Source organism: Homarus americanus, unplaced genomic scaffold, assembly GCF_018991925.1.
Source record: "Homarus americanus isolate GMGI-L3 unplaced genomic scaffold, GMGI_Hamer_2.0 scaffold23617, whole genome shotgun sequence".
In the NCBI taxonomy this organism is placed as follows: domain Eukaryota; kingdom Metazoa; phylum Arthropoda; class Malacostraca; order Decapoda; family Nephropidae; genus Homarus; species Homarus americanus.
In genome coordinates, this window is record NW_024720711.1 from 1,882,660 (window position 1) to 1,902,658 (window position 19,999).

Genomic DNA, 19,999 nt, shown 5'->3' on the forward strand with positions numbered 1-19,999 from the left:
TATTACAACACCAATGATTATTCCGAAATTTACACTGCAATTAGCGGATAATTTTCTGATATGACTTAAAACAAATTATATTGCAAAGTTATCATATAATTTTACTTCTGGGGCAGATGTCGTTCGTGAGTCATGAAATTTTGTGGGGGGTATTTTAAAAAGTGTGTGTGTGTGTGTGTGTGTGTGTGTGTGTGTGTGTGTGTGTGTGTGTGTGTGTGTGTGTGTTTGTGTGTGTGTGTGTGTGTGTGTGTGTGTTATAGAAGACTAAGTAAATATTTATGTGATAAATCATTGGGTCGTAGGCCAAAAAAGAAAAAATCATACTCTTGTTTTGTAAATGTTATATGTCATTAATAGAAAGTACCAGCCTATGTCACTGACTGCGGGAAAGTGCCAACATTTGCCATTGACCTATAAGAGATTCGGTCACTTACCAGCCTCGGGGAAACACACGATTAGATGGCATTAACTCGATCTAATTAATTATGGAGAAAAAAAAATATATACAACTTTTTATTTTATTTTTAATGATACGTCGATTGAAAAATATCTTGGAGAGAGAGAGAGAGAGAGAGAGAGAGAGAGAGAGAGAGAGAGAGAGAGACAAACGGACCCCTTCCCTGATGAAAGTCGGAGGTAAGTGATGCGGCCACCAGGAGATTGGATGACAACTCAGATCAATTGGCGATGTCCAGGGCCAACGACCTGAGCACTTCACAGTGAGAGGAGAGAGAAAGCGAGCACCAGAGATGGGAGGGAGTAGGGGGGATAGTAAGTAAGGTGGGAGAGAAAGTGAATGAAGATAGTGAAATGGGACGGAGAGAAAGGAAGGGAAAGAAGATGAAAGTACTTGATGCATTAAGAGGGAAAGCAAATGAAACCATAAAAACTACCTCTCCCTCTCTCTCTCTCTCTCTCTCTCACACATACACACACGTCAGCAGGGCCACAGTCAGCCTCCCTCACACACGTCAGCAGGGCCACAGTCAGCCTCCCTCACACACGTCAGCAGGGCCACAGTCAGCCTCCCTCACACACGTCAGCAGGGCCACAGTCAGCCTCCCTCACACACGTCAGCAGGGCCACAGTCAGCCTCCCTCACACACGTCAGCAGGGCCACAGTCAGCCTCCCTCACACACGTCAGCGAGGGCCGCAGTCAACAAGGATAATTGGATGGTTTAATTTCTAAATTGCGGCGGAGATGTATGACCTGCCGCAGCCCATTACCTCTCCCGCCCACTTAACACGGGAGCCCTCTGCCCTCATACTGGTCAGCCCTTAAACTGTCCAGCCCTCATACTGGTCAGCCCCCAAACTGTACAGCCCTCATACTAGTCAACCCTGAAACTGCCCAGCCCTCATACCTCTCAGCCCTCATACTGCCTAGCCCTTAACCCTCATACTGACCAGCTCTCAGCCCTCATACTCACCTTCAGCTCTCATACCAACCAGTCCTTATTCTGACAGCCCTTATACTCACCTCCAGCCCTCATACCAACCAGTCCTTATTCTGACAGCCTTCATACTGACGAGCCCTCAATCCTCATACTGGTCTGCCCTCAGCCCTCATACTGACCTGCAGCCCTCAGCCTTCAACCCTTATACCACTATTCCATAAACAAGCCATTCCTAACACCGGCATTTATTTAATTAACTATAACAGTGACTTGTGTTGTGTTATTTAGTGATGTGTTGTATTGCCATTGTGGTTGTGTTGTGTTGTGTGTGGTGTATGTGTATTGTGTGTTGTGATGGGTTGTGATATGTGTTGTATTGTTTTCTCTTGTGTTATATTGTGTGTTGTATTATGTTGTGTTGTATTATGTTGTGTTGTGCTATGTTGTATTGTGTTGCGTTGTGTCATTATCGGCCTGAACACGTCTAGTAAATAAAGAGATCAATGATCAAATTGTACCATCTGTAACACCAATGTTTGCCCATCTCCACGTTGAGTCATGAGACAGAAACATCTCTCTCATTTATGCCACTACCTAATGCTTTATCCCCTTTAAGACTGAGAAATATCTGTCAAAACACACAAGGCGGGGCACAGCAACAATTACTGTGGCGGAAGCACACACAGGTTGAAACACTAAATCATTTATTTAACACACAACAAGGGCCAATACAAACTTATATAAACTAAATAAAGCATTCTAGGTATCCTCTGAGAATTTTTAGTTAGGTAGTGATGCTTGTTTTTCTTTATATCGTCCCTAAATACAAAGTTTCGTGCTTCTCTTGGTAACAGTTTTCAACATTGTAAAATTTTTTATGACGCGAGGCTGTTATCATTCTCCCACTCGCCACCTTCACCAAAATTTTCATTTATGGGAGAAAATAGAACCAAACTACATTACTTTGCTAGTGTAACTGTGGTACGAATATTAACAAACTCATGCCTTCATTACCGTCTTCAACATTGTGCCGTTAAGTTTCTGATTTGATTTATTAATAAAAATAAATATTAATGCAAGTAAGACTAAGATATTTATATAACTAAAATTGCAGTTAATGATATAAAATACAGCTACAGTTATATTCACATGGAGACAGTTTCATAAAGGAGGTGTTTTGACTTAGAAGTGATTAATTGTTTCTCATTTGAAACCTGAACTTCATAAGTGTCACTCAGAGGAGGACTGTGGCTTAACTTGTTCTGTAATTTCAGACTCATTTTTCTTTTTTAGGACAATTTACTGAGTGTTTTGAACTCCAGGCACTTTGTTAAGGATATTTTCTATGTCACTGTATATTTAAGGTGGTGTTAAATGAGCAGTGTTAAGTGTTTTAGTGATTTATTCTGGAACTAGTGATTTAAACTTTCTGTAAACAAACAGTTGTCGGAGCGGAGTGTTTTATTTATGTGAAGTTTGATATTAAATAAGAAGTCTCGTAGTAAACGTATTAATTATTGAGCGTAACTTTACTTAGTGATAAAATAAGTAATTATTGTATTCACGAAACAACAATGACGCCGTATGTGGAAATATCTTTAATTGGATTAATGACACTAAAACAATATAAAAATATACAAAAAGTGAAAATATCTAATATTAACGTGAAAAAAATATTGAAAATTAATTAATACGAAAAAAAGGTAAGTGAAGGCAACAGTGTTTAAACCATTTTAAGTTCTGTACTGTATTTGTTAACATCTCACCGTGACAAAATGTTTACAGATAAGATATTTCTTAATGGCGTATACTATATATTTATATACTGTTGTGTACAAGGTGAAAATTCAGATATTTATTCTAGTAAACAGGGGAATAATAATAATTTTTTCTCTATCATCCAGACGAAATGGTGACAAAATAACTCTTTTTTTTAACGGGAATAATTATGTCTATATTTTGCTTATTAGGTGGGAATTAAATAACACCATGAGAGTAGTGTTAATTAAACGGGTTCCCTGTTGCCATTATACAGTGTAATAGGAAAAAAATGGTACTTATTAGTGTGATTTAATTTGGGTTAATGATTTATAACGCCATGCCTCTAACCTCACAATTTGGGGTTTTTCAGGCCTTTTGAAGGTTTCGAAGGTATGGGTGGGGGGGTTATGGTGTTTTTAGGGGGGGGGGGTCTGGGTGTATGGGAGTTTGGGTTTACAGAGCACCTGAAGATTTTAGCCCACCTGAATTATTTGACCTGATAATTAAACACACTGAATTCTACCTTGTGGTTAGTTTAGGTTGATAGGTGAGGTTAGGTTAAGTTCAGTTAAGTTCGGTTACATTATTAAGGTGAGATGAGGTTGATAGGTGAGGTTAGGTTAAATTCGGTAAAGTTAGGTTAGATTATTAAGGTGAGATTAGGTTAGGTTAGGTAATGTTACATTAAGATAGGTTAAAATATTAAGATTAGATAAGGTTTGGGTGGGTAATGTTAGGTTAAGTTAGGTTAGGTTAAATGTACCACTATGCATAATACCTCCTCCTCCTCCTCCTCCTCTGTTAGTCATTAACAGGTTATAACACACTTGGGATTGACAAATTATCTTATCATAATGACATCTTTTGTGACGGACTTTATGACCTCCAGTTGACCTCCCAGCTGAGGTTAACCTTCCAGATGCTGTTGATCTCCCAGCTGGTGTTGACCTCCCAGCTGGTGATGACCTCGCAGCTGGTGTTGATCTCGCTTATGTTGATATCCCTGCTGGTGTTGACCTCCCAGCTGGTGATGACCTATTTGCAGGTTTTGACTTCGTAGGGCCTTTCACAGCTGGTGTTGCTTCATAGGACTTTCACAGCTGGTGTTGACTTCGCAGTGCCGTCTCACAGCTGGTGTTGCCTCATAGAGCTGTCTCACAGCTGGTGTTGCCTCATAGAGCCGTCTCACAGCTGGTGTTGCCTCATAGAGCTGTCTCACAGCTGGTGTTGCTTTATGCGGCAGCCTCACAGCTGGTGTTGACCTCGTAGTGCCTTCTCACAGCTGTTGTTGCCTCATAGAGCCGTATCACAGCTGGTGTTGTGTCTCACAGACTTCTCACAGCTGGTTGCCTCCTTAGAGCCGTCTCACAGCTGGTGTTGCCTCTCAGAGTTGTCTCACAGCTGGTGTTGCCTCCTCACATTGCCGTCTCACAGCTGGTGTTGCCTCCTTAGAGCCGTCTCCAGTGGTGTTGCCTCATAGAGCTGTCTACAGCTGGTGTTGCTTCATAGGACTTTCACAGCTGGTGTTGACTTCGCAGTGCCGTCTCACAGCTGGTGTTGCCTCATAGAGCTGTCTCACAGCTGGTGTTGCCTCATAGAGCCGTCTCACAGCTGGTGTTGCCTCATAGAGCCGTCTCACAGCTGGTGTTGCCTCATAGAGCTGTCTCACAGCTGGTGTTGCTTTATACGGCAGCCTCACAGCTGGTGTTGACCTCGTAGTGCCTTCTCACAGCTGTTGTTGCCTCATAGAGCCGTATCACAGCTGGTGTTGCCTCCTAAGGCCGTCTCACAGTTGGTGTTGACTTATAGAGTTTTCTCATTAAAATTAAATCAAAAGGTCATTCCTTAGGGTCCAACTTTTTGTTGATGTAGCTTATAGCGGTGTCCTGTAGTCTGTCCATAGCTTATAGTGCTGTCCTGTAGTCTGTCCATAGCTTATAGCGGTGTCCTGTAGTCTGTCCATAGCTTATAGTGCTGTCCTGTAGTCTGTCCATAGCTTATAGCGGTGTCCTGTAGTCTGTCCATAGCTTATAGCGGTGTCCTGTAGTCTGTCCATAGCTTATAGCGGTGTCCTGTAGTCTGTCCATAGCTTATAGTGCTGTCCTGTAGTCTGTGTAGCTTATAGCGGTGTCCTGCTCCATATATGGCGGTGTCCTGTAGTCTGTCCATAGTTTATAAGTGCTGTCCTGTAGTCTGTCCATAGCTTATAGCTGTCCTGTCCTGTAGTCTTGTCCATAGCTTATAGCGCTGTCTGTGTAGTTCTGTCCATAGCTTATAGCGCTGTCCTGTAGTCTGTCCACCAGCTTATAGCGCTGTCTAGTGAGATAGCGCTGTCTGTAGTCTGTCCGCAGCTTATAGCGGTGTCCCAGTCTGTCCATAGTTTATAGCGTGTCCTGTAGTCTGTCCATAGCTTATAGCCTGTCCTGTAGTCTGCACATAGCTTATATAGTCTGTCCATAGTTTATAGCGGTGTCCTGTAGTCTGCACATAGCTTATAGCGATGTCCTGTAGTCTGCACATAGCTTATAGCCATGTCCTGTAGTCTGCACATAGCTTATAGCGCTGTCCTGTAGTCTGTCCATAGTTTATAGCGGTGTCCTGTAGTCTGCACATAGCTTATAGCGATGTCCTGTAGTCTGCACATAGCTTATAGCCATGTCCTGTAGTCTGCACATAGCTTATAGCGCTGTCCTGTAGTCTGTCCATAGTTTATAGCGGTGTCCTGTAGTCTGCACATAGCTTATAGCGATGTCCTGTAGTCTGCACATAGCTTATAGCCATGTCCTGTAGTCTGCACATAGCTTATAGCGCTGTCCTGTAGTCTGTCCATAGTTTATAGCGGTGTCCTGTAGTCTGCACATAGCTTATAGCGATGTCCTGTAGTCTGCACATAGCTTATAGCGATGTCCTGTAGTTAACATGCTTATAGCCATGTCTAGTCTGTCCATAGTTATAGCGCTACCTGTAGTTCCTGTCCATAGCTTATAGCGGTGTCCTGTAGTCTGTCCATAGCTTATAGTGCTGTCCTGTAGTCTGTCCATAGCTTATAGCGGTGTCCTGTAGTCTGTCCATAGCTTATAGCGGTGTCCTGTAGTCTGTCCATAGCTTATAGCGGTGTCCTGTAGTCTGTCCATAGCTTATAGCGGTGTCCTGTAGTCTGTCCATAGCTTATAGCGATGTCCCGTAGTCTGTCCATAGTTTCTTAATAACTTGTAGGAGTTGTGTAATCCTTAATTATCTTGTTCGGTATTTGTTAATGAAGGGAGGTAACGGTAAGTCCTGTCAAGTAATTACAAGAGATTAAGCTGAGATGGTTCTTACTCTCGGTGCACTTATATGTCGAGACTGTAAACGTTGGCTTTTATCTGTGTGCTTAGCTAAGATTAACCACTGAGCTACCTACTCTCCCTGCCTCCTCTCCCTCCTCTCCCTTCCTCCTCTCCCTCCCTCATCTCCCTTCCTCTCCTCCCTACTCTTCCTTTCTCCCTCCCTCCCTCCCTCCTTGCTACTATATATTCTCTCACTGTAATATCGCGGAGCTAATTGCTTGTGCCAGCCTATTTATAAACCCAATTTGGATCTTGTATATGTGTAAGTGTCTTGCAACCATTCAATTAATGCTGTGTTTGGGTACTGTTTTGTGTGTGTGTGTGTGTGTGTGTGTGTGTGTGTGTGTGTGTTTGGGTTGAATGTAAATATGGAGTATCACAGTTTGGTCGAAATGAAGAAAGAAAATAGATAAAATAATAATAATAATAATAATAATAATAATAATAATAATAATAATAATAATAATAATAATAATAATAATAATAATAATAATAATAATAATAATAATAATAATAATAATAATAGTAATACAAATAATAATAATAATAATAATAATAATAATAATAATAATAATAATAATAATAATAATAATAATAATACAGTACTCACGTTGACTTGGACGAAGGGTATGGGCAGGACAGTTGCTCGAGGCTGTTCTGGGGTGAACCTGAAGAACTCGCGGTCATTGAAGTACCACTTGAGGGAGTACAACTTCCCTGGCACCTTCCACCGGCACTCAAGCTCCACCTCCTCCCCGCGACGCACGAATTGTGGCACCTTCACCTCCTCTATGTACGTCTCCTCATCCTCGTGTGCGTCTGTAATAATAATAATAATAATCTTTCTCAGGTGTGTCCAGGAAATCACAGGTGTTAATTAGAAACCGTCAGGCGTAACATGATCTCTTTTTTCTCTCTCATCCCATCAGCAAAAATGTCAATTCTTACGACCGTCCTTTACACACACACACACACACACACACAGACGAGCTGAGGGAGGGAGGAAGGAAGAGAGAGAGATCTGTCACATATCATAACTCAAACCGTTAGGAATAAATAGACGTCTTGAGCACAAATAATAGTTAACTAGCTCAGGTAAACTAGCAGGTAAATAACACTAACATGTCGTAAGGTGACTATCAATGCCACACCCACTGAGGACCGTCACGTCAAGTTTATTCCAACACCATAACTCTGTTGTAATTCTCCCATCAAAATATTTTAAGTTCACGACTTAGTTTTAAAATTTATTCTAAAAAAAATCGCGAAATGATATTATACACCTGTATTTTATTTTTTCTGGAGATTAATTCGTTGGTATTTATTCTGACGTCCAAGGATTCTATGTTACGTCTTCCTTAATGATTTGTTCTAAAGAAAAGATCTAAGAATTTTTACTTATTACCAGAAAAGGAAAGAGAGAGAGGGGCGGGGGGGGAGAAGAGAGAAAGATAGAGATTTAGACAGAAAGAAAGAAATAAAAGAAAAATAAGATAACAGCAATAATAACAACCAGATAAAGCAAAAAGTAAATAAATAAACTCACATTAAAACACCACGACCCTCACGACCAAAATAAAAACACTCACACAAAATCACACACAATAAATCCACTTAGAAGTTATGACAATAATTCACCCTCAAAAAAACAGAAAACTTATATAAACTAACTGGGGAAATATGACGCCATCCATCGCACATAAGAGACATGAATGAGTCATAGAGACACATCAACGCCTGGCGAGTGACTCTATTTTTGTGGCATAATGGCGAGTGGCACTGTGTTGTGTCCTTGATGGTATGAGTGGTACTTGTGATGCCACTTTTAATTCTCCCTGGGTCGTATTTTTATTTATTTATATTTTTTTTGGGGGTACCTGGCGATCATGGTCACCTTCCATTTGATGTGTGTGAGGTGGCGATTTTCCGCGACGTTTGAGGGTACGGATTCGTTTACGAGGCCGGGTTCGTTTAAATGTCTGAGTTCTTATACTTGTCCGGGATTGTTATCGGGTTCGAGTCCATTCGCGAGTCCGGGTTCGTTTAAATGTCTGAATTCTTGTACTTGTCTGGGTTCGATTTCGGGTCCGAGTTCGTTTTCGGGTCCGAGTTCGTTTGCGAGGCCGGATTCATTTAAATGTCTGAATTCTTTTACTTGCCCGGGTTCGTTTAAATGTCTGCGCTCTTTTACTTGTCCGGGTTCATTTGCGGGTTCGGTTCCGGGTGCAGCGATTGGGGGTTGGGGTGGTAATGAAGTTATCGAGTAGTAGTTATTGAGTTAAGTGAATGTTAAGAAAGCGTCTTCAAGTATTGTGTGGGAAGGTCCCTCTGTCCTGGTGACTGTCTGGATTAATTATACCAGAGAGAGAGAGAGAGAGAGAGAGAGAGATAACACTGGTAGGGATTTAGTACGAGTACCTACACTCACTCACCATACCTAAATCTCTCGACTTAAATGTTCATAAAGAAAACAAATCAAGACCAAGACACACACACACACACACACACACACACACACACACACACAAGGACTTGAATTTTTTATATATTAAAATCTGGTTCTTGGTTTTTAATAACCTTGTATAGCGGGTTCGGATGGTTGCGATCTCGCTTCTCAAACACGGAGACACGGGTTCGAGTTGCAGTACGGGTTCTGGTTTGAGGTGCAGTACGGGTTCGGGTTCGAGTTCCAGTTCGGGTTTAGTCTGGTGAAAAGGTGAGGTAAGGTTGGTGAGGTGTTGTGCTGAGTTGGCCACCAGCCACCTCGATGCTTTGGGCTGTTAGACCAAATCATCTCACCTAAGGGATCTTGGAGGACTCTGGAGAGCCCTGGAGGGCCGTGGAGATCCATGAATGACCTTGGAGGACCCTGGAGGGGCCTGAAGGACCCTGGAGGACCCTGGAGAACCGTGAAAAACCTCGAAAGAACTTGAAGGATCTTGGAGGAAGGGTGAGGACAGAGGTATCGGGTGTGGCTGGTGGACAGCAATATCACACAGACATAGATTATCGGTGACTCATCGGTTGAAGAAATATCGGGGGTGTGAGGAGAGTGTCAGTGAGGGAGTGTTAGTAAAGGGGTGATGGTGAGGGAGAGTGAGGCAGTATCGGTGAGAGTAAGAGGAGAGTGTGAGGAGTGTCAGTGAGGGAGACGTTATGACGCTCTGGGAGATCTGTTATAATAATAATAATAATAATAAAAATTAAATATAATACTAATACCTCTCTCTCTCTCTCTCTCTCTCTCTCTCTCTCTCTCTCTCTCCTCACCCCCTCAGTGGAGATACTCTAAACCAGCATTATTAAACTGTGTTGAAAAATATGACCTAATATGGTCCTCCCGCCATCATACATAGTGAAGGGGGGTCCTGGTCCCCCCCACACACACACTGATTTTCATATTCCTATTTTCGTCCGCGGGTAAACTGTGGTTCTTCTTCACGGTGTGCATAAATGAGTGGCTAGCATGGTGCTGAGGTAGGAAGGTCTTGTGCTGGTGCTGCTGTTGGTGATGTTGACTTGTGTAAAGAGACAGGTGTATCGGACCATCGAGAACAACACCATACGACACCACATACAGTATGTTAGTACAGTATGTAACATGTATTAGAATATTTTCTGTTACAGCAGTTAGAATGGTTAAGTACAGCTTATGGAGACATACTTTGTTTGCTTTTCATTTGAACTCTCTTGAGAATTAATGTTGTAAAAGCAAATGGATCGCTGAAGATTAGACACCCTAGCTTATTTAAAGTGAAGATTAACCACCCTAACCCTAACCTAAGTTAATGCTAACATAACCTAACCTAAAGTTAACCTAATTCAACTTAACCTAACACTGGCAAGGGGGGGGGGGTTAAGTTAGGGTATGTTAGGTTAGGTTACACTTGAGGTTAGGTTAGCGTTAGGGTGGTTAATCTACAGATGATTGGGAAGGTTGTCATATAATTAAGGATAAGATGATAATGGTAGAAATATTACTGGAGGATGGGAGGGCCAGGGGAAGGCAGAGACTGGGATGGATGATATAAATGTTGTGGTCCCCGGAGAGTTAGAGCATCTAGAGGAATTGGTAAACACAGCCCAGTGATGTATTGAGAAGTGGGCCGTGGTCGCCAACCCTCAGCCCTGAAAATGACACCTTGGTTGATTGATTGATCTGATAGTGTTGCAACGATAGAGAGAAAGAGACAGACAGACAGACAGACAGAGGGGGTTAAAAACGAGACAGACTAACACACGGACACACCAAAGAAACATTTATTCGCTCAAAGAAACGAAAAAAAAAAGAAAAGAAATAATCCATATATAATGGGATGGATTTACAAGCAGGGATTTAAGAGATTATCCTGGAAAGAGATCGTGGGAGAATAAAATAACCCCGACCCAATTAGATAAAGAGAGGGAGGAGATTTTCCATTAATATCCCTAGAGGATATTTTGAAGAAGTTGGGAGGAGGAAATAATCGCGCTAATTAGGTGTAATCTAGAGAAAGGTTTATTACTCAGTCCACGAAGATTATTTAGTGATAATTAGCAGGAAAGACACAACCAGACATTTCTAATTGGGTTGGATGGATGTCTGTCCTCGAAATTAGCTGTAAATAAATGGAAAACCAGTTAATGTGAAATTGGGAAGGAATTTAATACTGAAATTGAAAGGTAACTCCATGAAAATTGGCAGCAAGGAGAGTGACCTAAAGTAGAATCGCATTACACACTTGGTGATAATCCCGTGTAATGCTCAGGAAAAGATGAACCTTATTAGTAGTATATATACGGCTTATTGGTCTATCTGTCATTCTCTCTGTCTATCTATTTATCTGTTTCTATATATCTATCTGTCTACCTGTCTGTCTGTATGTCTGTCTCTATCTATCTATTTCTTTATCTTCTCCCTTTCTTCCCTGCTTTCTTCTCTTTCCTCCTTTCCTCCTCCTTCTTCTTCCTTCTTTCTTCCCCCTTTCTCTCTCTTTCCCCTCCATCCCCTTTCTTCCTTATTCCATTCCCTCTTTCTTCCTCATTTTCCCCTCTTCCCCCTTCTTCCCTTTTCCCTTCTTTCCTCTTCCTCCTCCTTCTCCTCCTCCTGCTCCTCCTCTTCTTCCCCTCTTTCCCCCTTCTCCTTCTTCCCTCTTTCAACCTTCTTCTTCTTCCTTCTTTCTTCCTCCTCCTTCTTACCTCTTTCCTCCTCCTCTTCCTCTTTCTCCCTTCTTTCCTCTTCCTCCCTTCTTTCCTCCTCCTCCTTCTTACCTCTTTCCTCCTCCTCTTCCTCTTCCTCCCTTCTTTCCTCTTCCTCCCTTCTTTCCTCCTCCTTCTCGTCTTATCACCCAGCTCTAGTATCTAAAATTGCTAACCTTCCTGCCATCTTGAGTACCGTGATATCTCTCAACTCTTCTTCCTCAAGTTGGTTTAACCCTTTGAGGACGATGGTTTAACCCTTTGAGGACGATGGTTTAACCCCTTGAAGACGATCGTTAAACCCTTTGAGGACGCCGGTTTAACCCTTTGAGGACGATGGTTTAACCCCTTGAAGACGATGGTTTAAGCCCTTGAAGACGACGATTAAACCCTTTGAGGACGCTGGTTTGACTCTTTGAGGACGATGGTTAAACGCCTTGAAGACGATTGTTTAACCCCTTGAAGACGATGATTAAACCCTTTGAGGACGCTGGTTTGACTCTTTGAGGACGATGGTTTAACCACTTAAAAACGATTGTTTAACCCTTTGAGTACGATGGTTTCGTTCTTATGTTAAACCATCATCCTCAAAGGGGTTAAACCATCGTTCTTATCATCCTCAAAGGGGTTAAACCGTCGTTCTTATGTTAAACCATCATCCTCAAAGGGGTTAAACCATCGTTCTTATGTTAAACCATCATCCTCAAAGGGGTTAAACCATCGTTCTTATGTTAAACCATCATCCTCAAAGGGGTTAAACCATCCATCATCCTCAACCAGGGGTTAAACCATCGTTCTTATGTTAAACCATCATCCTCAAAGGGGTTAAACCATCGTTCTTATGTTAAACCATCATCCTCAAAGGGTTAAACCATCGTTCTTATGTTAAACCATCATCCTCAAAGGGGTTAAACCATCGTTCTTCATGTTAAACCATCGTTCCATCATCCTCAAGGGGTTAAACCATCGTTCTTATGTTAAACCATCATCCTCAAAGGGGTTAAACCATCGTTCTTATGTTAAACCATCATCCTGTTAAACCATCGTTCTTATGTTAAACCATCATCCTCAAAGGGGTTAAACCATCGTTCTTATGTTAAACCATCATCCTCAAAGGGTTAAACCATCGTTCTTATGTTAAACCATCATCCTCAAAGGGGTTAAACCATCGTTCTTATGTTAAACCATCATCCTCAAAGGGGTTAAACCATCGTTCTTATGTTAAACCATCATCCTCAAAGGGGTTAAACCATCGTTCTTATGTTAAACCATCATCCTCAAGGGGTAAGAATATCGTCCTCAAGGAATTACCACTGTGAGGATGATGGTTTAATAGTAATAATAATAATAATAATAATAATAATAATAATAATAACAACAACAACAACTACAACAGTAGGTATATAATTCTGGTTATACCGCAACTTAACAACAAAGAAAATTGGATTGTGTCAGTAGGGCTTATTCCTCCTCATCCTGTAGACTGTAGAGGGGAGGCGAATGTAATCTTAACTTACCTACTATGGTGCTTATCCGACTAAAATGGGAGGGGGATTGGAGGTAGGGGTTGATTCAAGGTGGAGGGGGATTGGAGGGTAGGGGTGGATTCAAAGGATTGGAGGGGGTAGGGGTGGATTCAAGGTGGGAGGGTCAGTGAGAAGGAAGAGGAATAATAAAAATAGTTGGTGATGGAGAAGAGGGGAGGTGAAACACAGGGAAGAAAGGGAGGGGGAAAGGAGAGACGGGAGGAGAGACACAGGAAGGACAGGGGGGGAGCGGAGGAAAAGACGCAAGAAGGGGAGGGATGGGAGGAGAGACACGGGGGAGGTGAGAGAGGGGAGAAAGGAGAGAGGAAAGGTGAGACACAAGAAGGAGAGGAAAGGAGAAACACGGGGAGAGGTGAGGAGAGGAGATACATCGTAGGAAAATAAAGAGATAGAGGTAGACTGAGAGATAATGATATAGTCATGGTTGAGAGAGAGAGAGACAGAGACACTCAGGGGATAAGCTTTATTTTGAGAGTAAGGGGAGAGAGTGAGGGGAGACTGTGTTGTGGGGAGTGGGGAGTGTGGGGAGACTGTTGTGTGGGGGAGTGTGGGAGAGACTGTTGTGTTGGGAGTGAGGGAGACTGTTGTGTTGGAGTGTGGGGAGACTGTTGTGTATGGAGTGTGGGAGAGACTGTTGTGTTGGGAGTGTGGGGAGACTGTTGTGTGGGGAGTGGGGGGGCTGTGTGTTGGGAGTGGGGAGACTGTTGTGTTGGGACTTGTGCTGGGGAGTGTAGGGAGACTGTTGTGTTGGGAGTGGGAGACTGTTGTGTTGGGGAGACTGTTGTGTTGGGGTGTGTGTTGGAGACTGTTGCTGGGATGAGGGACTGTTGTTGGAGTGAGGAGACTGTGTGTTGAGTGGGGAGACTGTTGTGTTGGGGAGGAGGGAGACTGTTGTGTTGGGAGTGTGGGGAGACTGTTGTGTTGGGGAGTGTGGGAGACTGTTGTGTTGGGGTGTGGGAGACTGTTGTGTTGGGAGTGTGGGGAGACTGTTGTGTTGAAGTGAGGAGACTGTTGTGTGGGGAGTGAGGAGACTGTTGTGTTGGGAGTAGAGACTGTTGTGTTGGGAGTGTGGGGAGACTGTTGTGTTGGGGAGGTGGGGGAGACTGTTGTGTTGGGGTGAGACTGTTGTGTGGGAGGGGGAGACTGTTGTGTTGGGGAGACTGTTGTGTTGGGGAGTGGGGAGACTGTTGTGTTGGGAGGTGGGGGAGACTGTTGTGTTGGGAGTGTGTGTGGGGAGAGACTGTTGTGTTGAGGGTGAGGGAGACTGTTGTGTGGGGGTGTGGGGAGTGTCAGGGGGCCTGAGGTGGGAGACTGTTGTGTTGTTGGGGGGGACTGTTGTGTGGGGAGTGTGTGGGAGGAGGGGAGACTGTTGTGTTGGGGAGTAGACTGTTGTGTTGAGAGTGAGGAGACTGTTGTGTTGGGGAGTGTGGGAGACTGTTGTGTTGGGAGTGTGGGGAGACTGTGTGTTGGGAGAGACTGTTGTGTTGGGAGTGTGGGGAGACTGTTGTGTTGGGAGTGAGGGAGACTGTTGTGTTGGGGAGTGTGGGGAGACTGTTGTGTTGGGGAGTGTTGGGAGTCTGTTGTGTTGAGTGAGGGAGACTGTTGTGTGGGAGACTGTTGTGTTGGGAGTGTGGGGAGACTGTTGTGTTGGGGTGTGGGAGACTGTTGTGGGAGGAGGAGACTGTTGTGTTGGGGGATGTGGGGAGCAGAGACTGTTGTGTTGGGAGTGTGGAGACTGTGTTGTGTTGGGAGTGTGGGAGACTGTTGTGTTTGGGGTGTGGGGGCTGTTGTGTTGGAGTGAGGGGAGACTGTTGTGTTGGGAGTGGGGAGACTGTTGTGTTGGGGAGTGTGGGAGACTGTTGTGTTGGGGAGTGAGGGGGAGACTGTTGTGTTGGGGAGTGAGGAGACTGTTGTGTTGGGTGTGGGGGCTGGTTGTGTTGGGAGTGTGGGGAGACTGTTGTGTTGGGAGTGTGGGGAGACTGTTGTGTTGGGAGTGTGGGGAGACTGTTGTGTTGGGAGTGTGGGGAGACTGTTGTGTTGGGAGTGAGGGGAGACTGTTGTGTTGGGACTGTGGGGAGAGAGTGAGGGGAGACTGCCGTGTAGAGAGACCATCACTGACCTAACTGATAGACCTCGTTTACCCTCACACACTACAACACATTATGTTTAATCGACGATAAATGCCGAGATATTCACGAAATTTTCTGAAAAAAATAAATGATAAGTCTCGTATCAGGATCAGATTCTCAAAGGTTCTTACATTAATATTTTTTCTCTTACCTGGAGATGTGAGAACGTATAGACCTGGTCCGAACTACGATACAAAGGTGGATTCTCTAAGGCCCATACGTTAAAGTTTCTCTCCTGACTGGATGTTTGAGAATCACCTTAAAGAAACTGATGCACTTAAGCTACAACAGGAAGATGATAGGCAAAAAAAAATGGCGTCTTAGTTATGTTGAGATTGTATCCAGGAAATGGTTAAAAAAAAAAAAAACATCCCTATGAATTTTTGAGAATGTGGATCCTTAACGTAGCCAGATACGTTCCCTTAACCAGCAGTTACGGGAGAAAATAATGAACACAGGAACCTCCAAAACTCGTGGACGCTTGTGATTACGACATACACACAGGTATCATACAAGCGGTGATGGTAGTCATTATATTGGTTAATTAGCGAGGTAATAATGAGTAGTGCTAAGTACCACCGTCATCATGATGGGGAAGGGAGAGAAGGGGGGGGGACCATCTCGTTAACTCCTTCCTGAATAATTTTTTGGGGGGATGAAGTTTCAGTGAACAACAGATTGTGTTCACCAGATTTTTGTTCAATCTCACCGTCTGTGTTATACTTGGTGATGAGTTTTGTCTATGCTATTTATTTCATATTTTATCAAGGTTTGTTTACATGAAGGGTTGATGCTTGTGTTATGTTGGTGTTAGTCAGTTTTTATGTTACAGTATTGTTAAAAGTATTATAAAACCATACTAAAACCTTTAAATTATACAGCTATTGTGTAGTAATATATAAGTACACACACACACACACACACACACACACACACACACACACACACACACACACACAGGTGAGTACAGGAGTGTTGCTTTACTGAGACCTCTATTACTCCCCATCTCATCAATCTACACAGGCACCTTTATCTTGGGGTCTACTCAAACACCTGGTGGCAGTGGTGGGATTTGGCCTTGTACACACTGTACTAATGACACCTGTCTGCTTTGATGAATATGATGTGGTTGGTAAAGGTGAAGTACAAGGAAAGTGAAATATCCCTTACCTCAGAACTATACATTTTACACAGGCATTTGTTGGGTGTGTTATGTTCGTCTCATGCATTTGGGGGCAGTGGTGGGATCTGGCCTTGTAAATACAGTCCTGGTGTTAATGCTCTGCCATAATAAATATAAGGTGATAAAGGAAGGAGGTCTAGTCTGAAGGTGAAATGTGGTGAGAGATTGTATTTTAGTGGTATTGACACATATACAGGCAGGGAAAGCACTGAGAGACGGCCTGTTAAGATAGAAAGTGATATTCAGAAGATGAAGTGATAGATAGACAGACAGACAGGAAGAGATAGTGATAAAGGAAGCATCAGAAAGACACAAAAATACAAATATACAGAAAGATGAAGAGATGGAAAAGGAGATGCAAAAAAGGAATTAGAAAAACAAAAACAAAGACAGATGGAAAAATAGAGGTTTACAGCAGACTAAAACAGACAGATAGAAGGCCACATATCCTTTAACACAGACGACAGGCGTTGCATCAGATCACGGTAAAGTTCAACTACAAACCAAAAAAGTTTCATTACAACATTTAATAATTTCAAAACACAACATAAAATAACCATGTTATGAAATAAAGACGATTTATTCATTATGTTTAATTAGAAAAAAAATAATTAGCACCTTTCCTTTTTAACTTTCCACCTTTGAGTTAGTGACATTATGTATTCAGTTTCAGAAAGAAATATTAAAATTGCTACATGAAGTGAGTTTTGGACACTGTAAATCTTGTGTAAGTAATATTACAGAAAATACAGTACAGAGTATTTGAATTTATTTTAGAACAAATGATAAGACATAACAACATAAATAAAGGAATTGTGTTTGTCATATGAAATTTATTAGTAAACAGTGGAGGTTAAACGGTGGAGGTGACTTTGAGGAGGATAACGAGGGTGAGGAAGGAATAAAAATGACCATGATATTGGCTGCTGGAGACGTGGGGAGATGCCCACCACAACACTGTTTATTAAATGTTGGTAGGTGGGAAGAGTGCCAGAATGGAGGATGGGGGTGATAGTGCCAATATGGGAAGAGTGCCAGAATGGAGGATGGGGGTGATAGTGCCAATATGGGAAGAGTGCCAGAATGGAGGATGGGGGTGATAGTGCCAATATGGGAAGAGTGCCAGAATGGAGGATGGGGGTGATAGTGCCAATATGGGAAGAGTGCAGAATGGAGGATGGGGGTGATAGTGTAATATGGGAAGAGTGCAGAGTGGAGAATGGGGGTAATAGTGCCAATATGGAAGAGTGCCAGAGTGGAGGATGGGGTGATAGTGCCAATATGGGAAGAGTGCCAGAATGGAGGATGGGGGTGATAGTGCCAATATGGGAAGAGTGCCAGAGTGGAGAATGGGGTGATAGTGCCAATATGGGAAGAGTGCCAGAGTGGAGAATAGGTGATAGTGCCAATATGGGAAGAGTGCCAGAGTGGAGGATGGGGGTGATAGTGCCAATATGGGAAGAGTGCCAGAGATGGAGGATGGGGTGTAATATGGGAAGAGTGCCAGAGTGGAGAATGGGGGTGAGTGCCAATATGGGAGGAGAGTGCCAGAGTGGAGGATGGGGGTGATAGTGCCAATATGGGAAGAGTGCCAGAGTGGAGGATGGGGGTGATAGTGCCAATATGGGAAGAGTGCCAGAGTGGAGGATGGGGGTGATAGTGCCAATATGGGAAGAGTGCCAGAGTGGAGGATGGGGGTGATAGTGCCAATATGGGAAGAGTGCCAGAGTGGAGGATGGGGGTGATAGTGTCATTATGAAGATATGGGCGATGCACAAGATCCAGATATATATTAGGTAATTATAGTCTTAAGTCAGGAGCTGAAAACGGTTTAGAGAGTGACAGGATGTACAGGGTGTCTCATAAGATACGCTATAGGAAAATGACTATTCTTTTTTTTTTCATTCAGATGAGGATATCATAACATATTAACGAAGACTGAACAATGAGGACAGATCGAATGGCTACCAAGGTCTCCACTCTTTACACCTCGATTTCCTCCTTTGGGTCTCCTGAATGGTTCTTGGACGATCTTGGATGACGATAGTTTGTAAGTACCACAGCATTAAAGACTAATACATCCTCTCTATGTCCAGCTGCTCACGACGACATGATCACCTGTTGTTTACTATAGGCATATGAATGATCAGGTGTACTAAATATCTTGGTTGAGAGCGAGAGAGAGTGTTCCATTCAGAAGTTCGTGATGCACTGGCAGTGGAGGGTGTATAGCCGACCCTCCCACCAACAGTGCAGTTTGATGCGAAGACTCATGAGAAAGAGATGGGAAGGATATTAATAAGAGTATCGGCCAACATTACTGCTGATGGATGATGATGTGTTAATATCTTACGAGAAGAAAACCATAGTGATAGGAGTAGCCATTCCAATACCAGAAAACAATGGGGAAATCTGTTTAGAATTATCACTATAAGTAGTTGAACAGAGATCATATATCAAGAGGCTTCAATGCATTACTTCAAGTTTTCCGCATAATACTCTCTCTCTCTCTCTCTCTCGATATAGATAGATAGATAGATAGATAGATAGATAGACAGATAGATAGACAGATAGATAGATATAAAATTTTTAAATCAAAACCAGTGGTAACGCTTTATAATTGGACATATTAACAACCAAGGTTTATAGAGGAGGTGGTCTGCCTACACCTGACCCAGCTTGTGCATGACGTCATAGAGTGAACAGGTGAAGGGGCCGCCCCCTCAGTTCGCTGCAGCTACTATTGTTAAAACTGTTAAAACATAATGCCCGCTAATTGTGCAGTGTTTGGGTGCCATTCTTTGTTCAAACGAGGGTGAAATATACACTTACTTACATTTGCTAAAGATGATGATCTAAGATACAAGTAGATTAACCTCGGTAAGAGAAAAGACAACATCAGTACTGCTAATGCTCGGATGTGCAGTCTTCTATTTGAACCACCTGCCTCTAAGAGACATCTCAAGTATAATTTACTGGGGCTACCAGTACTAAAACCACAAATGTAAGTCAAAGTTGTGTCGATCAAGTCTTTTATTTGACGTTTACAGCTAGCAATGGTGAATAATCTGTAATAATGCTTTGGAGTTGTATTATTAAGTGTACGGTATAATAAAACCTGGAACACATTAGAATGAAAATATAAATTCATGTTGGAAATAAAGTAGATAAGGTTATGTTACAACTGTATGTGGCTCATGTTAGACTCTACCTTGATAATGCTGTTCACTTTTATTGTTCTTATTTTTGAATGGATACGAATCCACTTGAGTCGGTATTGAGAAGAATAAGTAAAATAATTCTGTCTTAGAAATCTCCCAGGTGAATATAGACAAAAATTTTATATGAATTCCCCAGCAAGACGAAGAGTAAGCGTGGACACTTTACTCTTAAAGTGACTGGCAAGGACCAGTATAAAGTATCACTGGCAGAGGCTGGGGTGACCTGCTTTGTACTATACAGTGCATCTGTTCC

General features: G+C 42.7%; 1 protein-coding gene across 7 annotated transcripts in view; it reads right to left on the minus strand.

The window, feature by feature from the left end:
- LOC121860723 (cell adhesion molecule 3-like) overlaps window positions 1-19,999 on the minus strand; it is an 84,226-nt gene that overhangs the window by 20,621 nt on the left and 43,606 nt on the right. For all 7 annotated transcript variants that reach the window (XM_042358042.1, XM_042358040.1, XM_042358039.1 and 4 more), the window contains exon 3: window positions 7,099-7,307. In XM_042358042.1, the coding sequence (XP_042213976.1) occupies window positions 7,099-7,307 (209 nt within the window). The remainder of the gene's footprint in view (window positions 1-7,098; window positions 7,308-19,999) is intronic.